Source organism: Myxine glutinosa, chromosome 14 (assembly GCF_964187855.1).
Source record: "Myxine glutinosa chromosome 14, kmMyxGlut1.1, whole genome shotgun sequence".
Taxonomy (NCBI): domain Eukaryota; kingdom Metazoa; phylum Chordata; class Myxini; order Myxiniformes; family Myxinidae; genus Myxine; species Myxine glutinosa.
This window is the reverse complement of record NC_136274.1, coordinates 27451123-27478783: the sequence shown is the minus strand read 5'-3', so window position 1 is coordinate 27478783 and position 27661 is coordinate 27451123. Positions and strand designations below refer to the sequence as shown.

The window sequence follows — 27661 nt, the reverse complement described above, 5'->3', positions numbered from 1 at the left end:
AACCCCCCGCACGCACCCAATGAGAAGCAACGTGCCGATTCCACGAGGCGGAGCTAACGAGCCGAGGGCGTGTCACTCCCCGCCGGATATATGAAGCGACTCACCGGATGTGAGGTCAGATGCGCCCCCAGCTTGAAGAAGAGCAAGTCACTACCTCCGAGCGCTGCGACCTCCCTGCATGCTGCATCTCTGGACCGGACCGAGTCGATTCTGTCCCTGAGCCCAGGTGCACCTGGAGCCATCGATCCTGCCTTTCCTAGCCATCAATCCCCGTGTGAGTCAGCCTTTTGTCCCGTTTATCTGTCGTCTGTTGGGGTTAATATAAGATTGTGTCTAAGTGCTTGTCTTTCTATGCTGTACCTCTCGTCCCTGTAATCTGACCTTCCGAACGAATATAATCTCCTCCGGAGGTCTTGAGAACCGTATCCATGGTGTCGTGTCATTTTAATCCCAGCCGTGTGTCTTTTCCTTCATTGACCTAGCGTAGCGCGATTAGTCAACGTTCGGGTATAATCGGGTAACTTGTGCAGACGTGGTCATACCAAACCGCTCGGTAAATAACATCTAAGCCACGTCTGTAACAATATATATTTACTTCTGTCACTGAAGGTGGATAGAAGTTATGTTTTCACCCCTGTCTGTTTGTCCGTCCGTGAGCAGGATATCTTCAGAGGTTATAGACGGATTGGAGCAAAACTTGGTGGATGAGTTGGGTGTGTGATAAGAATGAATTGGTTCGATTTTGGTGAAGATCTGAAACTGGATCCGGATACGATCAAAAAAATTTTTTTTAAGTGATTCTTCATCATTGAGTGACTGGGCCAAAGACGATTTATTTAACGATATATTGCATGATATTTCAAAAAGTGGTGGACAGATTATGACAAAACTAGGTAGATTGGTTGGGCAAGTGACAAGAACAAGCCAATTCAATTTTGGTTAAGATCCGGAGACAGACTCCGCAGCTCAATGGAGTACTGCTCTCCCCTATGGGCTGGTGATCCTGCCTCACACCTAGCTTGTCTTCACGCTGTTGAAACCAAAGCGTTCAGAATCATTGGAATCTCCCGCGATGACGTTATCTCCGAGGGCCTTTCACTTACTCACCGCAGGCAGGTTGGTGGTCTTTCCGTCTTCTACCGATTCCTCTCCGGCCTTGCTCCCCCAGCTCTCTCTGGGCTCTGTCCCCCAAATATTCCTGCAGGTTGCACAAGATCTGCCTGCAACCCTCTTATGGTTAAACTGCCAAAATCAAGACTCTCTATTCACCTTCACTCCTTCATTCCTCTTTTCTCCCGCCTCTGGAACAAACTCCCTCACTCTCTTCAATCCCACTCCTCCCTCCAGGTCTTTAAAACGGCTGTTCACCACCATCTCTTATCTTCCCCCATCCAAAACCTTGGTCTTTTCTACCCCCGCTAATTTCACCCCAAATCCACTTTTTTGAGGTGCCGACTTCTTTCCTGGAAGTCCTTGGTGTCCTTGCGTTTTATACCTATCCTGCCTCCCCCCAGGCCCTCTCCCTCCCACACATCTCCCGATGTCCCTGCTCTCAAATGTTGGGTTTGTGTGCTTCCTCCCCTTCTCTCCCCATCTTGTCGACCGCTCCCCTTTTTATATACTTTGTTTGCTTGTTTGTTTGATTTGTTTGTTTGATAAATGTTAGCTCTTTCACGAGCCTCGACTCTGTATACAAAAAAGAGAGAAAAGAAAAAAGATCCAGCCTATCGATGGGATACAAAACATAACCTGTTCGGTTTGGTGGAGGATTGCGCTCTACCGAGTGCTGTTCTAGTTTCCTAATTCTAAAGATGTCATGTTACATATCTTGGAATAAAAAAGAAGATAAATTAAAAACACTTCCTCTACAATATGAAGGAACAAAAAAAAAAAACTTCCTCTTCAACATCTCAAAAGTGATAGCTTCCTCTTCCGTGTGGTGCATCTTTGAGTTGTTGGTCTACAATGTGAAGTTAGCTGTTTTCTGCCAACCTCAGGCTCTTGTTATCAGGTGCTGCACTTTTTGCTATCCTCCCTCTGGGTGACGTATGTATGGGACAGTCTTGCACAAGATGATCTACACTACAGCCTGGGAGAGGCCACACTCACAGTCGGATGAATCCGCAAGGTCCCAGGAGAACATGTTGTGATAGAATCTGCCAACACCTGTTTGGAGAAAGTTATGGCGACACCTTTCCTTTCTAGGCAGATCACAACCAGGGGGCAAAGTAGGAACAGGGAAGGTGTTACAGACGGCCACATGGTTGGTGCATACGCCATTGTTTCATCTGTCACGTGTGTTTGCTCAGACTATTATCCGTTCTGATATAAGTTTGAACTAGTAAAGGGTTTGTGGCTCTTCAATCTTTTAGGGCTGCAGATTGAGCATGTAAATGAGGGTGAAGTGGCAACTAGCTTCCTACCAGCTAATTTTGATATTTTTTAAATAAACAATGGGCCCTGACTACTTCACACACAAAAAATACCCAGAATCCCCTTGGGGGAACATGTTCAAGTGACGTCATCAAGATGGCCTCCATTTTTATTAAGTTTTTGTATTTTATTTTTACATTGAGGGTCCCTGTGTCCTGCTCTGTAATAAAATGATACTAGCATCTGATTTAAATATTCTATTTAATAATATTAATATTTAATAATATTTAAAAATAATATTATTAATTATATTTAATAATATTTAAAATAATATTTAAATAATATTTAAATAATCAATTAATTTAAATGCATTCAATGCATTTAAATTAATTTAATAATTTAATTTAAATATTTAAATAATATTTAAATTAAACGCAGCTGATGCATTAAGATCAATTTCTTGGGTATTAGGGTATTCAGTTGTTGGTTGTAATTTTTCTAGGTCTCTGCGAATAATACTAACTGCACGGTGAGGTATTTCGGAATCATTTTTGTAATCAGAACCATTGTTGTAAGCACATTGTCACGAACTTCTGCTGGCTTCATATTCGCTGCTGTAAGTTTTATTCCTTTCTTTTTATTCTCTGGTTCTCCACAAATGAAACGGTGCTCATCCCAGGAGGAGGCTGATGTTTTTCTCTTGACAGTAAAACTACTCTATAAACGGTTAGGTACCACGTCAGCACCTGTACACAATGCCAAACTTTACAATTTTGGCAGCCATTTTGATGACGTCATTTAAGCATGTTCCCCCAGAGGTATTCTGGGTATTTTTGGTTTGTGAACTTGTCAAGGCCCCTACTTTATAAAAATACCAAACGTAGCTGGTAGGAAGCTGATTGCCAGTTCCGCCATTTTTAAGGCACTTTTTGACAATAATCTGCAGCCCTATTTGGGGGGATAGGTGGGATAGATCTTCTGTCAGCTTGCTCTGCAAGGGGTGGTCGGAGTTCTGAGAGTAGCTGAAACCTATAGTACAGCAGACGTGAATGGCACTCGGTAGAGTGGAAACTAGAATGACACTTGGTAGAGCACATACCCCCACCAGACTGAACAGTCGACATTTTGTATCCCACTGATGGGCCGGATCTGCATCCAGACCTGAACCTAAATCTAATGAACTTGTGAAAGACTCAATAGACAATATTACAAAGGAAATGGACCTGGGTCTTCAAATAAAGTATATTTTCACCGAAAGACTTGAGGAAAGTCACTTATATCAGGTGATAGTTTGCTCAGTTTTCTGGCCTACTTTCCCCAGTACAATGTGCAGAGGGTCTGCATGCTGATTTTGTGAAATTGCGGCATTCCTGTGAAAATTATTTTGAAAGTTGTGCCGTTTTCGAGGCTGCCGAGTCTGTTTAAGCTCGATTCGAACGATGTGGAGCAACACTTGCATCCGAGGTGTGAATGCGCACCTGTCGAGCGAACATTGATTTTTGGATTCCTCATGCTCTGAATATTCCAAAAATGTATAGTTTTGCTAATCTCCAAAAATGTTGAACGAAAAAACATAGTGAACCTGACTATTGAAAATAAGAGGCCACAATCTATCTGCTCGACAGGTGCGCATTCACACCTCGGATGCAAGTGTTCCTCCACATCGTTCGAATCGAGCTTAAACAGACTCGGCAGCCTCGAAAACGGCACAACTTTCAAAATAATTTTCACAGGAATGCCGCAATTTCACAAAATCAGCATGCAGATTCGAGGAGGCATTGCATCGCGCACATCGGCACCGACGTCATAGAGAAGGTTGAAAATGTTCGGCCCGTGGAGTCTGTGGGGAAGTCCAGTGGCACGCAAGTTGGCGGACAACAACGCTGGAGAACGTTTCCTTCCCACGTACACGCAAACCAAAGGAGGGATTACAAGTATTGCAAGTAAAGGCCAAAACATGTCGCATTATCACGAATACAAATGCTTTCTGGGCCTTCCTTCTGCGACATCACGGATTCCAATGGGAAACCGAAATCGTTTGAGTCTCATCATGTATCGAGGCTGCAAACCCATTCAAAGTGTATCGTTTTTGACATAATTGGGGCCGAGATTCCAGTGCGAGCTTTGCCAGTCGCTCCCAACCTGCTACGCGTTGTCCATTTAGCGAGGTGCCACGCTGTGCTAGGCCCAAGGTGAATCATGCTTCGAGACGTCATCACCTTCTACAAAGCACACAAAAAAATCTGTGGATGGATGCATCATCACCTGAAGCATTGTGGAGATGCTTCTTCTCGCGATCAAGAAGCCTAATCCTCATTTTCTGTCTCCAGATCTATAATCACAGGTGTGCTTGAAACCAGTGGAGTTTGGCGCACGTGACGTGCTAGAGGCTGCGGCCCTCATGGACCAGCGCAAGGTCAAATTTGAGAGATGTGAAAACGGTGCAGTCGCTAACGATGTGATATGATGTGTGAACACCTGCAAACCTGTCCACCTTAAACTCCTGAGTCTGAGCTAAACCTATATTTTATAAGGAGAGGAGGGAGATAACAGTTGAAATAGGTTGCACATTTTGTACCTCTCGAAATCCATTTCCCCCTTCAAGCAACGTTCCCTGGGCGGCCCCGAGCACTCGTGTGCTCTTTTAAACTCAAACCCATAATTTGGCTCTCACGGAAGCGTTGGCAGACATGCGTCACCCGCTTTAGGTACAAACAACCACCCACGATGGGCGAACACAGCCCATCGACACGCGTCGGGTGCACTGCGGCCGCGCTGCCGAAAGGAGCCAATTTGCTTCTGCTCCTCGCGTCGATCTTAAGAAGAGACAATGCTAAGCAATTTGGTTTTGCGACTAAGGACAATGGCGCAGACGCTTCAGTCAATGGCAGTCTATTGAGCAAGTCGATTTGTCCATTGAGCCTCGTTAGCGGGCCTACGTCGGACACAAACAGCTGGCATCCTCCGTTGCATTTTGCGGCTCCCTGTGAAACGCTTGATAAAAGACCGTCTTGTCTCAGTCGGGGTCGGTGTTCTTGAGGGTGTGCGATGAGGAGGTGGGATGGTGAAAGAAGGGGGTGATTGGGGGTTAGTTCAGGAAATCTGACATACCTAAGACTGTGAGGGTGGCTGTGTCAGTGCGGACGGGTCGGGAGAACAGAGAACATATGTAGACACCCTCGTCGGACAAGGACACGTTTGCCAGCTCGATGGCAAGCTCAGCACGTCCATGTCTCAGCAAAGAGAAGCGGTTGTCTCTCAGGGCTAGGGCACAGACAAAAACTGATCATTCAGCTGAAAGCAACAACTACCTTAGAACATAGCGACAAACTAAGGAGGACAAACAACCAAGAGTAATCGAAATTCAATTTTAAAATAAAAAGACTAATATCGGTCATTTGTAAAGAGGGATTTAAATGTCAACAATCATTGCACAAGAAAAAAACATATATAAGAAGTACTGCATCTTCATTTTGGACCTTCAGACATCACTAAACGACCCATGTCTGACTAATAGTTCCTACCTTAGATTGGCGAATATCAGAGAGCAGAGCAAGGAGACACGAGATAAAAACAATACCTTTCTTGTTGTCGAAGTAAAGGGTTTGCTGGTCTGCGTTGGCCCATTGCAGCGGAGACCCATCGGCACCGTCCACTCGACAGCTCAGCTCGGCATGGCGACCGGCAATGGCCGTGACATTCTCCGTAACCAGTATCTGGGAGCAGCCTGGGGAGGAATAACCGCAGAGAGGACGACCGGACAGTGAAGCAACCCATTAGGTGCACAGAACCATGGTAATCCGATTGGTTTACACAAGTCAATTCAGAGATTAACCGATAAACATACGAGGTTTGCTTTGTAAATCAATCCAATTCTTCATTCGACTCTAATTCAGGATGCCAGGCCATCGCCATGTCATGCCGTTTTCGATTCCGACTCCTGGTCTTCTCTCTATATTGCCCATGCTGAACCTCCAACCCCTTATCCGTCCTCTTACTTCTTTCTGTCAATTCCTGTTCATCAGTCCGCTTGTTTGGCCTGTTTCCTTCTTCGCCGCACTACCCCATTGTTGCTATGAAACCCCACTAGGCTCCATTAGCTTTCTGTTTCTTGAGCCTCACTCTTGTGTATAAATGATGAACTTGAAATTCACTGGTGAAGGGAAGGGAGATTAAGTAAGTGAGGTAGGTCAGAGGTGATCGCTTGTCTTAAAAGAATCTTGAAATAATTGAGTGAAGTCATAAAAGTAAACCCACCCCAAAAATAAAAATAAATAAACAAGAAGACGTCATGCAGAGCACGATTCTTGCAAAATCCATTCCCCCCCCCCCCCCTCCCACAAAAAATGGTTGCAATTGATCCAGCAAATTGTCCATTTCATCAAGATTAAAATTGACGATCTTGATCAAAGCTCGGGTCAATAGGATGAAAATGATGACTTTTCAGATGAAAATTTATGATTTTAGAAGTTAGACCTAGACTTCACCTTTGACCTTTTGACCTCAAAAACAGTTGATTTCCCAATTCAGTGAGGCACGATGCAAATGCTGTTAAATTTTCAAGTCAATCGGATGAAAATTGATGATTTTGGAAGTTTGACCTTGAGTTGACCTTTGACTTTTTGACCTTAAAAATAGTTGGTTTTCCAATATAGTGACTCAAAATATAAATGCTGTTCAATTTTCAATTCCATCGGATGAAAAATGGCGGCTTCTCAAATGAGACGACCTCTACAGCTTGGTGAAGTTTCATGACGATCGATCGGGTTAGAATTGTGACTTGTAGGCGAGTAACAAACAGACAGATGAAAAATCACTCGTAGAGCGACACTTGGCAAAAGAGAACAAAGTAGAATGGCACTCAGTAGCGCATCCTTTTGACCTCACAAATATAATTGGTGGTTGAATTTTGTGACCTGATATGCAAATCGCCTTCAAATTTTAAGTTAATCGGATGAAAATTGACAATTTTAGAAATTTGGCCTATGTTGACCTCAAAAATAGTTGATAGTTGGTTTCAGTAACCTGACATAAAAATCCTTTTCAAATTTCAAGTCAATCGGATGAAAATTGAGGATTTTAGAAATTTGAGAATAGTGGTTGACCTTAGGCCTATGTTGACATTTTGGTCCATGTTGATCTCAAAAATAGTTGTTTGTTTAATTCAGTTCGCTGATATGAAAATCCTTTTCAAATTTCAAGTCAATCGGATGAAAATTGAGGATTTTAGAAATTTGAGAATAGTGGTTGACCTTAGGCCTATGTTGACATTTTGGTCCATGTTGATCTCAAAAATAGTTGTTTGTTTAATTCAGTTCGCTGATATGAAAATCCGATTCAAATTTCAAGTCAATTGGATGAAAATTGAGGATTTTAGAAATTTGAAATGGTTTTTAATCTTTGGCCTACGTTGACGTTATGACCTATGTTGACCTCAAAAATAGTTGGTGGTTGAATTCAATTAGTAGATATGAAAATCCTATTCAAATTTCATGTCAATTGGATGAAAATTGAGGATTTTAGAAATTTGAAAAAGTGGTTGACCTTTTGGCCTATGTTGATCTCCAAAATAGTTGGTGGTTGAATTCAGTTCGCTGATATGTAAATCCTATTCAAATTTTAAGTCAATCAGATGAAAATTGAGGATTTTAGAAAATTGAAAAAAGTGCTTGACCTTTGGCCTATGTTGATCTCCAAAATAGTTGGTGGTTGAATTCAGTTCGCTGATATGTAAATCCTATTCAAATTTTAAGTCAATCGGATGAAAATTGAGGATTTTAGAAAATTGAAAAAAGTGCTTGACCTTTGGCCTATGTTGACCTTTTGACCTTTGGACCCCAAACATATATAGGATTTTGTCGGACCACGAACTCTACTGTTCGCTAAAGTTTCGTGAAGATCGGTTTAAAATTGTGACCTGTAGGCAAGTATAAGTGAGCGGACAGACACACAGACAGAGACAGACAGACAGACACACACACACACACACATACACACACACACACACACACACACACACCAACCAGAGTGATTAACATAGTTGTCAAAAAAAAAAGGTTTTTGCCAAGTAATAACAAGCGCAACTGACCAATATACTGGAAAAAAATTCGATTTTGCAAGTAATAAATCAGAGCAGCTAAGATACAACCCACCGATCCTTGGTCTGACCGGCAGGAAGTATATTAAAACTGAAGCAAACTGAAGGTATTCTGGACCTCAGTGTTGTCGAAAGGCTGCTGACAACAAACATCTCACAAGAGCGACGGGCCCCAAATCTGGAGAGAGAAAAAACCATTCAACCTCCTCACGTCCGGTGTATAAGACACTGACAACATCTACACTCCAGAAAGGAACATTCAAAACAAACTGCACTTGGAAAAGCAATTTCTGTCGCTATCCGGGGTGACTTGCGCTCTTGGGATAATCATCTGGTCGAGGATTGAATGAAGTGACTTTGCTTTGAATGCAATTACAGACAGTGATGCTGTTTTAGGTTTAATGCCTCGGGATTGGTTTTCGAGGCGTACGAGAGACGCCATCTCAAACAAGCATTCTGAGTATTGCGCTGCAATACATGTCCCCTACCGGCAGTGTGAATTATATAATTACCAACGCACGGTCTGAGGTAACTCGGCTAGAAATTATCCGATTTGCACCAAATAAAGTTCATGAATGGTTGCACAGACCTCTACTTCTCACTAAAAGTGGAAACAGAATGTAAATCGGAGTTAAAATAAGCCCACAAGGTCGCTCCGTGGAGCGGCCTGCACGTATTCAACTATGTGTGAATTATATAATTACCAACTCACGGTCTGAGGTAACTCGGCTAGAAATTATCCGATTTGCACCAAATAAAGTTCATGAATGGTTGCACAGACCTCTACTTCTCACTAAAAGTGGAAACAGAATGTAAATCGGAGTTAAAATAAGCCCGCAAGGTCGCTCCGTGGAGCAGCCTGCACGTATTCAACTATGTGTGAATTATATAATTACCAACTCACGGTCTGAGGTAACTCGGCTAAAAATTATCCAATTTGCACCAAATAAAGTTCATGAATGGTTGCACAGACCCGTACTTCTCACTAAAAGTGGAAACAGAATGGAAATTGGAGTTAAAACGAGGAATATTAACAGCTTTGACTTACCACACTCCAAATTATAGTCCGGAAAACTGTTGAGGAAATTACCAAAGTTCAAAGTGCCATAACTTTGTCAAAAATGATCGAAACGTCGTGAAGTTCGAACTTGATCTGTAACTTATCATGAGGAAACCATGTGGCAAGTTTGAAATCATTAGCATTAAGAGTTTAGAAAAAAAAGTCCGGAAAACTGTTCTTTGCTTGACGGACGGACAGACTGACAGACTGACAGACGGAGGGACGGCGTGCAAACCCAAAGTCCCCTCCGGTGTACACCGGAAGGGGACTAATAAGAGGACTTGGGGACGGTCGCTTCACCACTCGAGTCTCCAGTCTTGACCGTTCGGGAAATCACGATTTGCCATTTTGATGACAGATGAGTTCAGAAAGAGAAAGGAGACTTGACTCAAGAACCATCTGAACTGAAAGGAATTGCTTCGATACTCAGGACAGTGGGCTTCAGACCTGGAATTGGAGTCCCACATGAAGATACTCAATCGGTTTGTCCTCCATGATCAGTTCAAGTGAAACTGCGTGAAAAATTACGACTTTTCACAACTTGTTGGCACCAACGTGTGCCCGATTTGGAGTTATTCGAGTCAAAAGTCCACACATCTGACCGATAATGGACTCCGAGATCAACCACCCACTCGAGGACAGGTATCCTGCAACGACAGGATCTTAACTTTTCCAAACTCTGCATGAACACGCCTACCCAGGTAAACTGATAATTGGACTATTGTCATTGACAGTGGGAAGCATTACTGGAGTCAGCATCCAGCGAGTCGCGAGTCCTTATGAGGCACGAGAGGCCGTGGAATGGCTAACCTACATGGATAGTGAGCTTGAGCACTTAGTGAGCCCAACATTCCTTAAAAGGGCACAATTAATATGGATCTGCTCACGTGCACGAGGAAACCTTCCGCCGCTCTCATTGATTTGTGGATCTCTCGGCCTCAAGCTGGGCGCCGATGTTGGAAAACACTGCTAACCTCCTGGATGGGAACTGTGAGGGTATCATGGAGGTCGTGATGTGAAAGAAGCGACTGGTTCTCTTGTACTTCCAGACATTATTGAGTGACATCTTTGATGAAACCTCATGAGAAACCTCCATCTGTGAATGAATGATAATTATAAGTGACCATTGCACACACCCACGTGCGTGCACACACACACACACACACACACACACACACACACACACACACACACACACACACGCGCGCACACACACACACACACACACATACACACACACATACACGTGCGCACACACACACACACGCATACACACACACACACACACACACACGCATACACACACATACACATACACACACATACACACACATACACATTCACACACTGCATACACACACACACGCATACACACACACACACACACACACACACACACACACACACACACACACACACACACACACACACACACACACACACACATTCACACACCGCATACACACTGCATACTCGCAAACACATCGCATACACACACACACGTACACACACACACACGTACACACACGCACACCGTATACACACACGCACAAAGACACACACACATGGTGCACGCCCACACGCACACACACACACACACACACACACACACACACACTCACACACACACACACACATCGTGCATACACTCACATACATACATGGTGCACACACACACACACACACACACACACACACACACACACACACACACACACACTTTGGTAACATGCATATAGATCAACATCAGGTGCAACTAATACACCTATTATACATAGATGATTTTAATACAGGTGGAAGGAGTGGAAAGGGAGAGGCATAGGGAATGGGGACAAAGAGGATACGGGGGAAAGGGGAGGAGAGGAGAGAGAGTGGGAAGTGAGGAGGAGAGTGGATACAGGAGGAAAGAAGGAGGATGGATGTAAGTGGTGGAGGAGTGAGTTGAGGAGGGGGGGAAGAGTTGAGGAGTACGGAGGAGAGAAGAGGGGGAAGAGAGAGGCATACAGGGGAGGGAGGAGGAGAGGAGGAGGGAGGAGAGAGAAGAGAGGGAAGAGAGAAGAGAGGGAAGAAAGACGAGAGGGGAGAGAGAAGAGAGGGGAGACAAGAAGAGAGGGGAGACAAGAAAAGAGAGAGAGGAAGAGTGGGGAGAGGAGAAGAGAGGGGAGAGAAGAAGAGAGGAAAGAGAGGGGAGAGAGGAAGAGAGGAAGAGAGGGGAGAGAAGAAGAAAGGGGAAAGAAAAAGAGAGGAGAGAGAAGAAGCGAGGGGAGAGAAGAAGAGAGGGGAGAGAAGAAGAGAGGGGAAAGAAAAAGACAGGGGAGAGAAGAAGCGAGGGGAGAGAAGAAGAGAGCGGAAAGAGAGGGGAGAGAAGAAGAGAGGGGAGAGAAGAAGAGAGAGGAGAGAAGAAGAGAGGGGAAAGAGAGGGGAGAGAAGAAGAGAGGGGAGAGAGAAGAAGAGAGGGGAGAGAAGAAGAGAGGGGAGAGAGAAGAGAGGGGAGAGAGAAGAGAGGGGAGAGAAGAAGAGAGGGGAGAGAAGAAGAGAGGGGAGAGAGAAGAGAGGGGAGAGAAGAAGAGAGGGGAGAGAGAAGAGAGGGGAGAGAGAAGAGAGGGGAGAGAAGAAGAGAGGGGAGAGAAGAAGAGAGGGGAGAGAGAAGAGAGGGGAGAGAAGAAGAGAGGGGAAAGAGAGGGGAGAGAAGAAGAGAGGGGAAAGAGACGGGAGAGAAGAAGAGAGGGGAAAGAGAGGGGAGAGAAGAAGAGAGGGGAAAGAGAGGGGAGAGAAGAAGAGAGGGGAGAAAGAAGAGAGGGGAGAGAGAAGAGAGGGGAGAGAGAAGAAAGGCGAGGCAAGAAGATAGGGGAGAGAAGAAGAGAGGGGAGAGAAGAAGAGAGGGGAGAGAAAAAGAGAGGGGAGAGAAAAAGAGAGGGGAGAGAAAAAGAGAGGGGAGAGAGGAAGAGAGTGGGAGAGAGGGAGAGAGTTGAGACAAGAAGAGTGGGGAGAGAGGAAGAGATGTGAGAGAAGAAGAGAGGAAGAGATGGGAGAGAAGAGAGGAAGAGATGGGAGAGATGGGAGAGAAGAAGAGAGGAAGAGATGGGAGAGAAGAAGAGAGGAAGAGATAGGAGAGAAGAAGAGAGGAAGAGATGGGAGAGAAGAAGAGAGGAAGAGATGGGAGAGTATCCTGAAATAAAAAATGTGAAATCGAAAATAATTTCTTTATTTCTTCCCATCTTTCATTCGGCGTGTCACGTGTGTCTCGTATTCCTTATTTACTCGTCCTGTGATTGTTTTCAAATCCATTTATAACATGAAGCTAGCAATGGCGTTCGGTATATAAAGGGTTAAAGAGAGGTAATTACATGAACAAACTCGGTAAATATTGTCCACAGACGTCAGTCCGTCCGTCTATGTCTCCAGTAGCTATACCTACCTGTTCATATGCATCTTCATAGATAGCATCTCCACACCTGGAGATAATTTGCTTTTATGTCTGTCGTGTATCTATATTACCAGGCGACAGACAATATAATTTCCTTAAAGAGAAATGCTTCACCATCTGATTAAATGTGCGATGTGCCATTTAGACGCCATTACGAATGGTACAGGCACACAGACAATTGCGCACTGTACTCGCCAACGACAAGAGCAACAATGTCTGCACGCCTTGGATGATTAACATTGGGTCGGGTGGGAGATTGAACAATGGTATCAATAAACCCCAGCAACATGGAACTGCAAACAAGCAAATAAATAAATAACACGTGCACACCCGACGCTCTGTAACGCACACCAGAGTCACAATACTGCAGTAGAGTATGTAATATGTATATCTTCTGATTATGATGTACCATGTACTCTTATAGAGCATCAGTGTTGCCGAATGTGTGGCAGACTTTTCCTGGTGCTCAAGATGCATGCAGCAATATGGCACTTTCAAAAATATGTCATCCACCCCGAAATGCTCAGTGCGCATGCGCATAAACTGACCCATGTTCGGGTGAATTAAATGTATTGTGTGTCCGGATGAGGATTGTTACTTGGAATAGCTCACCAAGCTGCTGAAAGAATCCGGAAATACTCGGAAAAAGTACCCGACACTGACAAAACGACAGTGCCTCTGCACAACAAAAAAGTCATTGCTCACCAAACGAGAAGCTGCTCGTACTGCAAACTCCCGACTATGTGCGGATGAGTGTGTGCTACACAAACCCTCCCCCACTCTCCCCTCCCCCACTCCCTCCCAGTGGATCACTGCCAGTGAATGGACTGTTTACCTGGATTAGGTTCTTCTGAACACTGATGAGGACATATCTTGGGCTTGTGAATGTGTAGAGTAAGCTTATTTACTATTAATCATGTTTGGGAGGAGAGGGGAGGTGGAAGGGGGGAAGAGGGGAGGGGAGGGGGGGAAGGGGGCAACATGGGGAGCTGCATGAACTGAGAGTGCCATTATATACAGTCACGTGAAAAAGTAAGTACACCCCATGTGAAGTTTTGATTTTTTCAACATATTTCAACATACAGCTATTTGATCTTCATTTCAACAATATTGATAGATAAAGGTGATATAATATAACAAATATCATGAAACATTTACATTTTGTAGTCCATTGTATAATTTAAATAAACATAAATGCAAATTTCGCATGTGGAAAAAGTAAGTACACCCTTGGCTCCAATAGGTGGTATTGCCCCCTTTGGCAGAAACAACCTCAAGTAGGCGTTTCATATAACTGTCTACCAGTCTCCGACATAGACTGGGAGAAATTTTTGCCCACTCCTCCATCCAGAATTCTTTCAGATGTGGGATGTTTGAGGGGTTTCTTGCATGCACAGCTCGTTTCAAATCCCCCCACAACATCTCGATGGGATTTAGATCCGGGCTTTGACTTGGCCATTCCAGAACCCTCCATTTCTTTCTTTTCAGCCATTCCTTGGTGGATTTACTGGTATGTTTAGGGTCATTATCATGTTGCAAGGTCCACCTTCAGTTGAGCTTCAACTTTCCGACAGATGGCCTCACATTATCCTCAAGCACCCTCTGGTACAATGAAGAATTCATAGTGGATTCTATGATGGTGAGCTGCCCAGGCCCTGATGCAGCAAAGCTGCCCCAAACCATAATATTTCCACCACCATGCTTTACAGTTGGTATCAGGTTCCTGTGGTCAAATGCTGTCTTTGGTTTTCGCCAAACATGTCTTCTGGTACTGTGGCCAAATAGCTCTACCTTTGACTCATCTGTCCAGAGCACTTTGTTCCAGAAGTGCTGGTCTTTGCCGAGGTGTTCATTGGAAAACTTTAGTCTTGCCCTGATGCTCTTTCTGGACAGCAAAGGTGTCCTCCTGGCACACCTCCCATGTAGATCAAATTTGAGCAGCCTCTTTCTAATGGTAGACTCGTGCACTTTGACATCAACAGTGGCAAGAGCTACCTGTAGGTCCCGTGATGACATTCTGGGGTTCTTAGAGACTTCTTTCAGCATCTTACTGTCTGCTCTCGGGCTGAACTTGCTGGGGCGGCCTGGCCTGAACAAGTTGGCAGTTGTTTGGAATCTTCTCCACTTGTAGATGATCTTCCGGACAGTCGAATGATTGATTTCAAATTGTTTGGAGATCTTTTAAAATCCCTTCCCAGACTCGTAGGCATCTATATATAACCTTCTTTCTGAAGGCCTCAGAGAGCTCTTTTGATCTAGGCATGGTGACGCCACACACTTCAACAACAAAGAGCAAACCAAACTAAATGTCTGAGGTTTAAATGAGACAGGTTCCTCCAAGATCCTCTCTAACGATGTTCTAATCATTTGCACCTGAGCTGGTGCACCTGATTCTAATTTTAGGTATTTGAAGTAGTGATAAATGTGGGGGTGTACTTACTTTTTCCACATTCGAAATTTGCATTTATGTTTATTTAAATTATACAATGGACTACAAAATGTAAATGTTTCATGATATTTGTTATATTATATCACCTTTATCTATCAATATTGTTGAAATGAAGATCAAATAACTGTATGTTGAAATATGTTGAAAAAGTCAAAACTTTACATGGGGTGTACTTACTTTTTCACGTGACTGTATGTATATACATATATATTTTGCTTTGCTTCTGGGGCCGCAAGATAAATGATGCTAGATTTTTGCATATATTGGTAAAAGGAGAACCGTCCACCCATCCGTGTGTGTGTGTGTTTTACATCCGCGACCAATGCTATAATGTACTAACAGTGAATGGTACGAACGCAACTCCGCTCATCCACAGATATTTCTTGTATTCCTTATTTCTCTAATTCGTCCGATTTTCATTCAAGAACAGAACGATTTATGGTTAACTGTTACGGGTTCCTCTACGATCTCGTGGTCTCGGTATACCTCCGAACCCCGAGAGGAGCCACGGCAGTAAAATATGTTATCCTGAGTCAAACATCAATGGTGAAACCACACCAATTGCAAATAATACAAACACCAATAATACAAACAAATATTGTATTAAAAATCACACAAAAATAACAGTACAACAATAATAGGAATCCAGAGTACAATCAATATCTCCTATGATGGTACCATCCATTAACATGCATGAGGTAACTCACGGTGCTCCAAGTGAGTGGAAAATAACCTTCCCCGGTGTCTCTATATTCCCGCCTTCGAGCTCAGAGTTGGTCCCCTCCAGTGATCAACGGAACGATGTCGAATCGAAACCAGAATCTCGTTCAGAGGACAGGCACAGACACGCCGCCCAAAACGGCACAAAGGCGCACGCGGCCCAAAGCGGAGAAAATGGTCACATGGTTAAAGCGGCACAGAGGCGCACTCACGGCGACTGGGAAATCCAATGGCACCCTCCAGGTATGAACTTTCACTGTTCATGGTCGGCGAGCCGTAAAGTAATCGTCAAAAGCCTCGGTGCACACACACACCACAGATACGTCTGAAAGCGGTGGAAATGGTTGACAAAGCAAGGAAAGTCTGCTCGACGCGTGAAGCGCACGAGTCAAAATGGCCGATGGCTCGTGGTTCTCGAGTCGTCACGACCCAGCGATGATTCTTCGGAATCTAACGCCACCTGACACGCAGGATGATCCGTCACAGCAATAACAACTTTATCGCAGGAATTCCTTTTTCCCAGGAAACCCAAAGTACGTGACTCTTGCTCGACAACGTTCGTTGCAGACCGCAAAGCAACCAGCTTCTTCCCCGACTCTTTCACTCCGCCTCTTCCTCTCCTCTGCCGTCGTCTTCCGGTTCGGTTTCCGGTATCATTTAAAGTTAGCCTTTTTAACTTTAGATAACTGTTCATGGATAATAACCCTTTTGAGAATAATAATAGTACCTAATATCAGAAATATGTCAAGTGGGTGAAAACCACAACAACGGAAGTTACGAATCCGTAACATAACCATTTTGATATTGCCTTGTCTTGCCTGCTTTGAATCACAGATTTCTTTATGGCAAGAGCAGGTTAAAAGTGCCCAACGAGCTGCACCGAGTCACTGAAAACATACATAGTGCATTGCAAAAGGCCTCATTTAGCATTCATACATCATTTTGAAAATCAGTATAGCTGGTAGGGCATTTGCTTCCTGCTATCCACTACAATAATGGGGTCTGATGTTGATGTACTAATACATATATGTGGGAGCTGTGCTCGCACGATAAAGCCAGACAAAATGGACGACACAGGAACGAAGTTTCACCGAGCTATTTATTGAGCTCAAAACCAAAGAACTCAAAAGAACACTGAATCCGCCCTCGAACAGGCGGCAATTTATATCGCAAACTGAACACACAAAAGCCACGCCTCTCAGGCGGGGCGTGGTATGCAAAATAGGTAAGTCACGCCTCCCGACGGGGCGTGGTATGCAAGGCAAGTGTTCGCCCGAGAAGGGTAAGTCTGGACACGCCCGGGCGAGTCCGGACACTTGACCGCTCGCGTCATCGGCCGGTGCACAGTAATTGTGTCATGCTTCCGGTAACCGCTACATGCGCCCCCCCAGAATTAACATGCACCGGCAGAGTCAGTTTGAGGGGGGGTTCTGATGACCCAGCCGAAACGACCCCTGGAGATTCATGTGGGGGTGGTAGGTGGCGTGGCGGTGGATGGTCGGGCGGGGGGGCTTGGTTGATGGGGGACGGCCCCGTCGTGGAAGAAGGGCCAACCGTGGAGGTTGGTCGAGGTCCAAATCGGCCGGCTTGAGGCGGTCCACGGAGATGCGGTCCGGCTTGCCGCCGATGTCGATGATGAATGACTTGTCGTCCCTCTGCAGGACCCGGAAAGGTCCATCGTACGGTGGCCGGAGCGGTCCCCGGTGTGCGTCGTGCCGGATAAAAACGTACTCCGCAGTGCGAAGTGCTGAGGGGACGTGGGGTTGGCGGCAGCTGTGGTGGGAAGTGGGCACGGGGGAAAATCTCCTGGCGGCCTCCTGGAGGTCTGAGCGTTGGCGAGCCGCGGACCAGGGGCCGGTGGCGTCAGGGATGAACTCGCCCGGCACGCGCAGTGGCTGGCCGTAGACCAGCTCGGCGGTGGAAGCCTGGAGGTCCTCTTTAGGGGCCGTTCGGAGGCCCAATAGGACCTACGGGAGCCTGTCGGCCCAACCGTCATCCTGGAGGCTGGCTCTGAAAGCGGCCTTCATCGAGCGGTGGAACCGCTCGCACAAGCCGTTGGCTTGAGGGTGGTAGGCCGTGGTGCGGTGAAGCTTGACCCCAAAGGCCTGGGCGACCGCGCCCCAAAGCTCGGAGGTAATTGCGGGCCTCTGTCGGAGGAGATGTCCGAGGGCGCGCCGAAACGGGCAATCCAAGTGCCAATGAAGGCCTGCGCCACGTCGGCGGATGTTGTTGATGCCAGCGGGATGGCCTCCGGCCACCTGGTGATCCTGTCCACCATCGTGAGGAGGTGGGTGAAGCCTGGCGAGGAGGGAAGGGGTCCCACCAGGTCCACATTGACGTGGTCGAAGCGCCACGTGGGCACGTCGAATGGTGCCAACGGGGCCTGGGTGTGCCGGTGGACCTTCGCGCGCTGGCAGGCGACCCAGGCATTGGCCCAGTCGCGGACGTCCTTACGGAGCCCGTGCCAGACGAACTTTGCTGCCACGAGCTTCTGTGATGCTTTCCGGCCCGGGTGGGAAAGGCCATGGAGGGCGTCAAAAATGTGCCGCTGCCATCCGGTGGGCACGATGGGGCGAGGTTGGCCCAGGGAAACGTCACACAGAAGAACTGTGCCTGTGTCCTCGAAGGGGATGTCGGCCAACCGCAGGCCTGTGTCCGCTGTCCGGAGGGCTTGCACCGCGGGGTCGGCGGTCTGGTCGGCCGCCATCCGGGCGAAGTCCACACCCAGGTGGACGGCGTTCGCACCGGACTGCGAGAGGCAATTGGCCACAGCGTTGTACTTGCCCGCGACGTGCCGGATGTCCGTCGTAAACTCGGACACGGCGGAGAGGTGGCGCTGCTGGCGGGCCGACCACGGCTCCGTAACCTTGGCCATAGCGTAGACAAGGGGTTTGTGGTCCACAAACGCCGTGAACGGGCGGCCCTCCAAAAGATGGCGGAAATGGTAAACAGCCAGGTAAAGGCCGAGGAGCTCGCGGTCGAAAGCGCTATACTTGCGCTCGTTAGGGCGAAGCTGCTGGCTGAAGAAGGCCAGCGGTTGCCAAACCCCGTTCACCCACTGTTCATGCACGGCGCCCACCGCGTAGTCGGAAGCGTCCGTGGTGAGGGCGATGGGTGCGTTGAGCGCAGGGTGCGCCAGCATGGTCGCGTTGGCGAGGGCCAGCTTAGCGCCCGTGAACGCCGCGTCCATCTCTGTGGTCCAGGCGACGTCGTGCTTGGCCGGCCTGCCCTGGAGGGCTTCGTACAGGTGGCGCATGAGTTGGGCGGCGCGAGGCACGAACCGGTGGTAGAAATTTGCCATCCCCAAAAATTCCTGTAGGGCCTTGATGGAGCGGGGGCGCGGGAAACTTGTGACTGCCTCCACCTTGGTAGGCAGCGGGACGGCCCCGCGCTTCGTGATGCAGTGCCCCAGGAAGTCGACGGCCGTTACGCCAAACTGGCATTTCGCTGGGTTGATGATGAGGCCACGCTGGCCGAGGCGCTCGAAAAGCGTGCACAGGTGGACGAGGTGCTCCGCCCGGGAAGTGTTGGTGATGAGAATGTCATCCAGGTAGACGAACAGAAAGGTGAGATCGCGCAGCACACTGTCCATCAGCCGCTGGAAGGCCTGGGCCGCGTTCGTAAGGCCGAACGGCATTCGGAGGAACTCGAAGAGGCCAAAAGGTGTAATTACGGAACGTCGGCCGGCCGGACAGGTACCTGGTGGTAGCCCCGAATAAGGTCGATCATGGAGAAGATCACCCGCCCCGCCAAACGGGCGGAAAAGTCCTGTATGTGTGGTATCCGGTACCGGTCGGGGGTGGTGGCGTCGTTGAGGCGGCGGTAATCGCCGCATGGTCGCCATCCGCCACCCGGTTTGGGCACGATGTGCAGGGGCGAGGCCCATGCGCTATTCGAGCGCCGCACAATGCCCAATCGCTACAGCGCGTCGAATTCCGCCTTCGCCACAGCGAGTTTGGCCGGGTCGAGGCGGCGAGCCCTGGCATAGACCGGTGGACCTGTGGTCGGGATGTGGTGTTCGACGCCATGCTTGACAGCGACGGCCGAAAACGTCGGCTGCGTGAGGGCGGGAAACTCAGCGAGTAGGCGGGTGAAATCGTCCACGGCCGGGAGCGTGCAGGCTAGCTTGGTCGGAGCGTAGCCGCTCAATGAGCAAGCGAGCGAGCTGAAGGTCTCCGCGTTGATGAGCCAACGCCGTTTGACGTCGACCAAAAGCCCATGCGCACTAAGAAAATCTGCACCCAGCAAGGCCATGGGCACGTTCGCCGTGATGAAGTCCCACCTGAAGCGCTGGCCCCTGAAGCAGAATGCGACGCTGCGCAAACCGAAGGTGTGGATGGAGGAACCGTTTGCGGCGACCAAGGCGGGGCCGCGTAGCACGGCCTGTTTGTCCTGCACCGAGGTGGGTATCACGCTCAGCTGAGCGCCGGTGTCACACAAAAAACGCCGCCCGGACTCCGTGTCCGTGATAAACAGAAGGCTGCCTGAAAGGCCGACGCTCATGGCAGGCAGCGAGCGCCGGCCTGGTCGTTTCCCGACCTGCCGAAAGTGCACGGTGGGCGGCACGTTCTGGCCTTCTGCCCGAACCTGGTGTGGTAATAGCACATGGTCCGCTCTGGGGGAGGCTCTGGCGGTCACGTCGGGTTCGGTCGACGGGGCGTCACGGAGGCCGCTGCCGTCAGTGGCGTGGACTCGGCCGGTGGAGGCGCCGGTCATGGCGCAGGCATTGCCTCGGTCGGCCCAGGGTCCCAGGCGGCCGCTCCGACATGTCGCCCGGCCGAGAAAAATTTATCGGCCTCCTTGGCCAGGGCGCGAGGGTCCGTGATGGGCGAATTAGCCAAAGCTAACCGTACCTGCCCGGGTAGCCGCTGGAGGAACAGCTCGCGGAAGAGGAAGTCCGGGCTGTGGTCACCGAGAAGAGCAAGCATGTGGTCCATGCTTTCGGATGGACGGGCCTCGCCCAGCTCCGGGAGGTGTAGTAGTTGTCGTGCGCATTCGGTCTCCGTGAGTCCAAACGCACCGAGGAGTAGGCCTTTGAGAGCGCCATATTTGTCGGCGTTCGGCGGGTGCTAGAGGAAGCTCAGGACCCGGGCAGCGGAGGAGGCGGTGAGCGCAGAGACCACATGGTGGTAACGCATCGTGTCCTTCGTAATCTTTCGCAGGGCGAATTGAGAATCCGCTTGGGCAAACCAAACGGCCGCGTGCGACTCCCAGAAGCCCGGGAGCTTCAAAGCTGCAGCTGACTCCATCGCCGTGTTCTTAGAAAGGGGTCACCAATTGTGGGAGCTGTGCTCGCATGATAAAGCCAGACAAAATGGACGACACAGGAACGAAGTTTCACCGAGCTATTTATTTAGCTCAAAACCAAATAACTCAAAAGAACACTGAATCCGCCCCTCGAACCGGCGGCAATTTATATCGCAAACTGAACACACAAAAGCCACGCCTCTCAGGCGGGGCGTGGTATGCAAAATAAGTAAGTCACGCCTCCCGACGGGGCGTGGTATGCAAGGCAAGTGTTCGCCCGAGAAGGGCAAGTCTGGACACGCCCGGGCGAGTCCGGACACGTGACCGCTCGCCGGTTGCGTCATCGGCCGGTGCACGGTAATTTTGTCATGCTTCCGGTAACCACTACATATATACATATATCTTCTTCTACATATATAAAAGAAAGTTTTTGTTTCTTTGTTTGTTTGTCTGCACGCGCTAATCTCCTGAACGGTGAAAGATAGGAGGAAAGCTCTGAAACAAAAAATGTCGGGATGGGCCCCGGGAAGGTTATAGGCTCGGTGGTGAGGCCGGTCGAGGCCGCCTCGGCCAGGCAGGGCCCATTTCGCAATTAAGAGCTGAGCTGAATTATAGCAGTCAATCTTCTAAGACCACAAGTAAAAGCTCAATTATAGTCGTAAATGAACGAAATGCGGCCGCGGCTGGATAGTCAACTCCGCTGCTTCGCAAGGCCACGTTTTATTCCTTTTTTTAGTACAGAAGATTAAATTCATTCAAAAAGAACCCGGGCAACGCCGGGTGCATTCAGCTAGTATATACATCATTTTGAAAGTTTTGTTTCTTGTATTCCTGTGTATGTATATATAGAAAGTGTGTATATATATATATATAATGACATACATACATACATATATACAGTACATATATATACACACACACAAACACGTGCACACACACACACACACACACACACACACACACACACACACACACACACACACACACATACACACACACAAAGACACAAAATATGGCGGCGAAGAGGGAGACGGTATGACTTACCGGTCGTGCTGTCACCCTTTCGCCTGCGACGAGAGATCCAGGGACTGTGTCGAATACAGTACCTCAGTTTCAAAGACAGTGAAGACTGTCCCGAGAGCGGCAGTTTTGATGGGACGAGATGTGCACAAGGTGGTCGGTGTTGCACCATTAAACGTGCTTTTGGGACGCGGCCTGGCTCTGGAGCTTGGTGGGACTTGTGGGCCCCAGTACTGTAGGGTGGGAAGGCCCAGGTTTTGACAGACTTCCTCCTGTTGGGCTTCGTCCGTTGAGGATATGAAAAACCGAGATGGAATTGAGATACGGCATCTTCTGGGTGCACGGTAGCTTTGATGAACAGAAGGCCGTGCATGTGGTGCCCGAAGTCGTGTGGATTGTCTGAGATGTGGCCTGGCCTGGCAGCTTGCTGGGTTTCTCCAACCTCATCATGCTCAGAGCGAAAACCCGAGAATAGCGACTCCCTTTTTGCCATGTTGTGTCTGCAAGAAGCCAAGCTTCATGAGATCCAGTGACATGCCGAATACATTGGGGGGGGGGGGGGAGGGAAAGGGAGAGGTACCTGTGGCTTAGTGGGTTTTGCCGAATCTGGCCCGTTGAGGACACATGCGCGAACACGCACGGGGGCAAGGTGGCCTGAGATTTGGCAGACCCAAGTGGAATGGAGCCTGAGATTTGGCGGACTAGAGTGAGAGAGGGTACTGAGATTTGGTGGACCCAAGTGGGAGGGAAGGCCTGACATTGATCATGGAATGCACCGTTCGAGATGGCAGATTTGAAGGAAGAGACTGAGGTGGATTGGATGGATGAGATTCCGTGTGAATATACCCCGGCATATTCCGGAGGCCACTTTGGGGATGGCGGAGAGGGAAACGGAGCACAGATGAGGAGATATGACTCAAGGTTCCTTGCTGCGGTGGGGATGGATGGTTCAGGACCAGGGAGGGCTCCGTTTGGTTTTGGGGACTTGTGGATGCAGTTGAAGACCGATGGCGGTGACACATGCACGGGCACATGCATGCACGCATGCACACACACACACGAGGTGGTCCAAAAGTCCTGCACTATTTTTTTAATTTTTTTTTTGGATACAGAGTCGAGGCTCGTGAAAGAGCTAACATTTATCAAACAAACAAATCAAACAAACAAGCAAACAAAGTATATAAAAAGGGGAGCGGTCGACAAGATGGGGAGAGAAGGGGAGGAAGCACACAAACACAACATTTGAGAGCAGGGACATCGGGAGATGTGCGGGAGGGAGAGGGCTTGGGGGGAGGCAGGATAGGTATAAAACGCAAGGACACCAAGGACTTCCAGTAAAGACGTCAAAAGTCACCTCAAAAAAGTGGATTTGGGGTGAAATTAGCGGGGGTAGAAAAGATCAAGGTTTTGGATTGGGGAAGATAAGAGATGGTGGTGAAGAGATGTTTTAAAGACCTGGAGGGAGGAGTGGGATTGAAGAGAGTGAGGGAGTTTGTTCCAGAGGCGGGAGAAAAGAGGAATGAAGGAGTGAAGGTGAGCAGAGAGTCTTGATTTTGGCAGTTTAACCATAAGAGGGTTGCAGGCAGATCTTGTGCGACCTGTAGGAATATTTGGGGGACAGAGCCCAGAGAGAGCTGGGGGAGCAAGGCCGGAGAGGAGTCGGTAGAAGACGGAAAGACCACCAACCTGCCTGCGGTGAGTAAGTGAAAGGCCCTCGGAGATAGCGTCATCGCGGGAGATCCCCTTTCGGGGTATGCAAGAAATATCTGCATGTGTGTTTGTTGTTTTCGGTTGTGATGGCACAGGAGCCCATCAAGGCATTAAATCCTTCCAAATGGCAGAACCGGGACATGCAGCAGTTTTCACTCAAATAAAAGTGGAATTAGTTGTCCTACATTTTTAGGGCCTCAGTCAGAAGGCATCAGCAGAATTTCTTATTGCAAGGAGAAATACAAGGGTTTGAAAACTCAGTTTGAAAATTTCCTTTAATTGCATTGATATATGTGGGAAATTACATGCCCAGACCATGAATCGAACCTAGATCCTCTGGAAAACAGTACCAGCGCTCTGCCATCTGAGCTACAGGAGCACCAACGGCCTGAACACGAGAGGGTCTTCCCCTCCAATGGTGGGACAAATCCATGTCCTCTATTATAAATACCACTGGGGGTGTAGTGAAGCAATTAGATTAATGAACAGGTCAGGGTCACCCAGATATATGTGGGAAAATTGCATGCTCAGTCAGGGTCGCCCAGATAGCTCAGAGGGCAGAGCACTGGTATGGTTTTACAGAGAACCTGGGTTCGATTCCTGCACTGGGCATGTAATCCTTCCAAATATATCAATTTAATTATGTAATCCTGTTCATTAATCGAATTCCTTTAATTACACATCATCAATTGTTTATTAAATCGATATGTTATCATTAGTTACTGAAAGTGGCAAAGAATAGATGATTAAACCCACAAACGAATTATTTATATTCGTAAAAATTATTTTTAATGGTTCCCTATTGGGGACCTTTGTACACACCTGTGACGTCAATTTCCCGTTTCATTAACTTTGTACCATTCACTTTGTTCCTTGAGCAAAGGTACATTGTGTCCCGCAGGTATCAGCGACGCTCATCCACATTTACAATGTCCCCTTCGTCTGCAATCCCAGCACCATTCTCTCACTCTCCATTGCTCCTCTCAACTGCAGCCCCCACTCTTCTCCTGCTGCATTTCTAATTGGCTCCTCATTATGTCAGCATGAGCAGATGTGGACCCTACCCAAGACTCCAATTTTGCAAGCACTGAACCCTCCATAATGGGTACAATTGTAATTGCACTCGAGGTCCACAAAAAGGACTTCACATGCCTGTGTAACTCATTCGGTGCAAAGAAGCTTATTGAAGTTATATGTAAAAAATGATGTATTTACAACGAGACAGATAGGGAGAGAGACAGACGGGGGGGGGAGACACAGAGAGAGGGAGAAACAGAGAGAAAGAGAAGGGGGAGAGAGAGAGAGAGAGAGAGAGAGAGAGAGGAGGGGGAAGAGAGAGAGGAGGAGGAGATGGTGAGAGGGCTCGAGACACATACACAAAGAGAGGAAGAGACAGAGAGAGGGGAAGAGAGAGAGAGACACAGAGAGGGGGAGAGACAGAGAGAGGAGGGGGAAGAGAAAGAGGGGAAGATGGAGAGAGAGCTCGAGACACACACATAGAGGGGAAGACACAGAGAGAGACAGATATAGAGAGAGAGCTCGAGACACACATAGAGGGGAAGACACAGAGAACGGGAGAAGAGAGAGACATAGAGGGGGAGAGAAAGAGAGAGAGAGGGGGAGGGGGAGGGAGAGCCACAGAGAGGGGAAGCGGGAGAGAGAGCCACACACATGGGGGTGGGGTGGAGGGGGCGAGACACAGATAGAGAGAGAGAGTGGGGGAAGTGAGGGCCACAGAGAGGGGAAGAGGGAGAGAGACACACACATAGAGAGGGAGAGACAGAGAGAGACTACAATGGAGAGAGAGCTCGAGACACATACATAGAGGGGAAGAGAGAGCGAGAGAGAGAGAGAGAGAGGAGGGGGAAGAGAGAGGGGGGGGGAGGGAGGGAGATGGTGAGAGAGCTCGAGACACATACATAGAGGGGGAAGTGTTACGGATTCGTGACTTCCATTATTGTGGTTTTCACCCACTGGACATGTTCCTGATATTATGTATTATTATTAGTTTCACAAGGTTTATTATTCACAAACGGTTATCAAAAGTTAAAAAGGATAAATGTAAGTGAAACAGGAAACCGAAGGAGAAGACAATAAGGTGAGGGAGAAGCAGCGTGTGCAAAGTCGGAGAGGACGGTGACATCAGCACTCCGTATCGAGCCAGGTTTACCGACAGCCGCGAGGGGATTTTGAGTTCCTGGAAGGGACATCCGGCGATAAGAATATTCGCTGGAGTGGAGAAATCTGCGTAGACAGATTTGGGGCGCTGAGATTCCGACGAATCCTTGCCTCATCGCATCGGCTCAAGCCAGAGCCGTCAGCCATTTTGAACCCCGTGCTTCGGACACCTGTGAACGTTTGCTTCGTGTCCTCTTCACCCCCAACATCCTACCGTCTGTCGGGGATGAGTGGGTGAAACCGCTTCGTCTCCAATTACGTTGCGGTTTGCTGAGGGAGCGGTGAAGGTGCGCCTCTGGAGGGCGCCGTTGTACAGTTTGGCGGGAAGAGCACCCTTGCCCACTGTACACGCTTCGGATATCGACTGGAGAGCGAGATTCGGGCTTCGACCGGATTTCGTTCCATCAACCGCTGGAGCGAATCCCATTCGCCTTGGGAAAAGTCATAGAGACATTGAGGAGTGTCCGTTCATTTGCTGGCAGAGCAGTGAGTCACTTGACTTTATATAAGATATATATAGAGTGCACTCTTAATGGCCATTTGCTGTACTGTATTACCTGTGTGTGATTTATAATACAAGTTTATTTATTTATAATCATCGGTGTGGTTTCACTATTAATTTTCAACACAGGGTAATGTATTTTTCTGCCGGGGTTCCTCTCGGGGTTCGGAGGTTACCGAGACCAGGAGATTGTAGAGGACTCCGTAACAGAAGACAGAGAGAGAGGGGATGAGAGAGACACAGAGAGAGACTGTGATGGTGAGAGAGAGCTCGAGACACATACATAGAGGGGAAGACAGAGAGAGAGGGGAAGAGAGAGACACAGAGAGGAGGCAAGCCAGAGAGAGAGAGCGAGGGTGGCGGAAGTGAGGGCCACAGAGAGGTGAAGAGGGAGAGAGACACACACATAGAGAGGGAGAGACAGAGAGGAGGAGAGGAAGAATGAGTAGGAGAGAGGCACACACAGAAAGGATGAGAGACAGAGACACACACACACACACACACACACACACACAGAGGAGAGACAGAGAGACAGGGGAAGAGAGAAATACAGAGAGGAGGAGAGATACGGAGAGGGGGCAGACCACAGAGAGAGGGGGGGGCAGAGATCAGAGAGGTGGGAGATAGACACACACAAATTGGGGGAGAGATACCCAGAGAGAGGGGAGGGAGAGAAATGGGGGGAGAGAGAGAGAGAGATAGAGAGATCTGGGGGGGGGAGAGACATGGATGAAGACAGCCAGACAGGGATGAAGACAGACAAACAAGGTTGAAGACAAATAGACAGGCAGGGATAAAGACAGAGAGGAAGACAGCCAAACAGAGAGAGACAGAGAGACAGAGAGACAGAGAGAGAGAGAGAGAGAGAGAGAGAGAGA

General features: G+C 48.2%; 1 protein-coding gene across 2 annotated transcripts in view; it reads right to left on the bottom strand.

Annotated features, from left to right (window-relative positions):
* The window catches only part of LOC137439526 (cell adhesion molecule 2-like), a 132557-nt gene that overhangs the window by 81265 nt on the left and 23631 nt on the right, over nucleotides 1–27661 (bottom strand). For both annotated transcript variants that reach the window (XM_068135357.2, XM_078768115.1), the window contains exons 2-3: nucleotides 5954–6100; nucleotides 5485–5637 (exon numbers count right to left, since the gene is read on the bottom strand). In XM_068135357.2, coding sequence (XP_067991458.1) covers nucleotides 5485–5637; nucleotides 5954–6100 — 300 coding nt within the window. The remainder of the gene's footprint in view (nucleotides 1–5484; nucleotides 5638–5953; nucleotides 6101–27661) is intronic.